Below are 3,188 nucleotides of genomic sequence, written 5' to 3' on the forward strand. Positions count from 1 at the left end.
ACCTCTCATGCTCCCAAAGTGCTGTCTAATACACACAAAGTTTGCAGACTATCAAGGATCAAAACCTCTACCAATCTACAACTAATTACAAAACTCTAAGCATATATAAGTAAATATTTCTAAGCATAAATGACAATCAACAATACAAACTCTAACAAAGACTGTACCAATTTAAAGCAACAATACAGTCATTAAAGCAATACTATAGCCCTAAAACTGAGTCTAGAACCCACAGTTCTATACTTAAAATGGCTAAACTATAGCAGCTAGCCTGAGAAAGCTGAAGGCTGGTGAACAGACATCTAGTATGAGTAAAGATCTGGCAACAGGTCAGTAGGAGAGAGAGCAAAGTGTGAATAACTCCTACAAAATGAGCTTAAAAGATTTGTAAGTTTAGCTGTAGACATCAAATAAAACGAAACTCCTCACAAAACATCTACATTCGTGTAAAATAGTAATCTTTTCGCAATACTGGTCTGAAGTAACATTTCAGATATGTTGTGGTTGTGGCGGCACCCATAATCTTCAGAGAGCAGAAACATGTTTCATCAGCTATTTTAAAAGGCCAAAAGGCATGACCAGCACACACGGCCCGATGGCCTGTTTTACAAAGCTAATAGATGGAGTATCCCCAGCTAAATATACACTCACACCTGCTCTTGTAATTGTGGCAAAGGGCTTAGAGGAAAAAATATGCCATCTTATCACCATCCATCATCAGGGGGCTGTGCGACATTTAGAGTGACTCGTGCCACAAATAGAAACAGCTCTACGATGTAATGCAGTGTAACAAAATGGCCTTACAAATGTTACTGCTAAGCCGCCTGTGTGCTGTCAGTGACGCACTGAATGAATACATTTATCGAGGAGCCTGTATTAGCTATCTTTAAAAAAATACGAGTACAGAGTTAAACAAAAAATTTAACCTGCACAAAAATATAATCGTTGTTTGATGGATGGATAACTTTTGTATACATGCTATTTCCAAACATTAGTAACTATTGATTATAAAATGTCTCTCGAATTTCTCAACTACTTCAAGAAAGTTTGAACCAAGTTATGCTTTACATCCATGTCTCTGCAGATTTCTACTGGATATGCAGTTCTGACAGTCCACAAACTTGTAGCAATGACAGCAGACAGTGCTTTAAAAAGGGCACAATGCAACGAGGAAGAAGATTCAAATTCTAGCAGGTGGATGCTTCACACCCAGCTTTAAACCACATGCACAAAAGATCTATTCAATAAGCACAGTCTCGTCTTGAGACCCCAAAATTAACACGACCAATCCAGGGTCTAACCAAAATATGTTAACTTATGTCATTTAAAAATAACAGTAACAGTAAAATCCTGTAGGATATATTCTACAAATGTAACACGTCTTTACCTAAACAGTTCACTCAAAAAAAATATAGAACAAAGTACAGCATGGCACAAAAGCACATACAGTATATTGACAAAAGCACTGGGCCACACCTCAGTCCCATTACCACAGCTGAATAAAATGCAGTCTGCCTTTACAAATATTTATATATATTACAAGCTTACTGAAATCACGTGTGGTACTTTAATAGGAAGCCACCATTGCATAAAGCAGTTGCAACAAGTGAAATTTTTTCCCCTACTGTATATTCCAGCATTAACTGCACATGGTATCACTGCAAAGTAGAAGTGTTTAGGAACCACAAAAACTCAGCCATGAAGTTGCTGAGCTGCAGTACTTGGTAGCTGCACTCTGTAACTTCACCAAGTGCTGACGTGCATAAAAGATACATGACTCACTAACTTCAGAGATCAATGCACCTCTGGCATTAACATCAGCACAAAAAGTGCGCACCGGGAGCTTCGTGGGTTTCCATGGCCCGGCAGCTGTGTTGGTGGCCCAGTACTATTGGCCATATAGAGTTTGTGAGGCAGACATTTTAGCATTATGCTACTTATTTCCATGAAATTCAGGAGCAACTCTTAACAGGCACACGGCGGGGAAATGGACTAAGCTGCTGACACAGATGGGGGATTGAAACGCTAGAAAGCCTACGTGAAACACAAGCACATCTATGCTGTTAGTGGGAGACAAATGAACATCGCAATAGTAAGTAAAGTGATCAACCTCAGCCACATCCATTTCATCATCAAAGGCAATCAGCTGCAAGAGAAGAAGTATAGGAGGCAGAGAGTTAGTAGAGCTAGATTAGTGAGTTAGAGCTCTGTAACAAGTGTGCAAATGTAAAGCCTCTGAAACCCACACACAGACACACACGCAGCATGTCAGGTTAGTAAAAAAGGGCGAAGAAAGGGCTGTCAAGGCTCAAAAACAGAACAAGTTAATTGCAGTAAAGACACCTTTTTTACATCATCACTGTATTGCATCAAATATTTTCATGTTAAGAGAACTGACTATAAAAGTGCAAGTCTTTGTTTTTAAACACAGTTTGGTTGAGAAGGTGAAATATTTAGTATTTTTCCCCCAACCAGTTGCTTTCTTTCCCTCCCTGTTTATCAACACAAAAATAATGTCTTTATTTTATCAGTTATGGTTGAGTTTTGTTAAACAATAAAACATGAAATAGTCCATCCAGCAGATTTTGAAGTTGAAATTGAAGATCTAATTAAAAAAGTTTAACCATTTTCAAACACCACAAACCCCCCCCCCAAAAAAACTAACTAACAAAAAAATAAATAAAACCCTTTCTGAAGGGCTTTCATCACAAAGAAAGCAAGCAGATTTCTTTCCAGAATGAGCTCAGTCTGTAATGGACCAAACAGGTTCAGTATGCAAACCAATAAAATGAGACTGTTGTGATTAAAGTACACTCTCCTGTTAATCTTACTTGGCCTGATTAAAATGTTCTTGAAGCTTCATAGATTCTTACACCAAACTCAAAGGGACGTTAGCCATCATTACCTGTTAAATATCAGATTTAACTATTTTTTTTAATCTCTATTAATCTCTAAAAAAGGCAAAGAGGAGCCCCGATTTGAAATAACCATATGTTGATGTCCAATTATCCATCTGTTGAGGAACCATTCCCATGCAACAATTAGCACCTGATCCCTTACAAGCTTCTTACTTTTTCTGTTACCGTCAGTCATGCTTACCACACACACACACACACACACACACACACACACACACACACACACACACACACACACACACACACACACACACACACACACACACACAC

General features: G+C 38.4%; 1 protein-coding gene across 7 annotated transcripts in view; it reads right to left on the reverse strand.

Moving 5' to 3' along the window:
• itpr1b (inositol 1,4,5-trisphosphate receptor, type 1b) overlaps window positions 1-3,188 on the reverse strand; it is an 81,150-nt gene that overhangs the window by 44,551 nt on the left and 33,411 nt on the right. For 4 of the 7 annotated variants that reach the window (XM_013909226.1, XM_013909224.1, XM_013909225.1 and 1 more), the window contains one exon: window positions 2,111-2,146. The exons of the other annotated variants lie outside the window; for them this stretch is intronic. In XM_013909226.1, coding sequence (XP_013764680.1) covers window positions 2,111-2,146 — 36 coding nt within the window. The remainder of the gene's footprint in view (window positions 1-2,110; window positions 2,147-3,188) is intronic. 7 annotated transcript variants of the gene reach the window in all.

Source organism: Pundamilia nyererei, unplaced genomic scaffold, assembly GCF_000239375.1.
Source record: "Pundamilia nyererei isolate P.nyererei 1_Seehausen unplaced genomic scaffold, PunNye1.0 scaffold00021, whole genome shotgun sequence".
In the NCBI taxonomy this organism is placed as follows: domain Eukaryota; kingdom Metazoa; phylum Chordata; class Actinopteri; order Cichliformes; family Cichlidae; genus Pundamilia; species Pundamilia nyererei.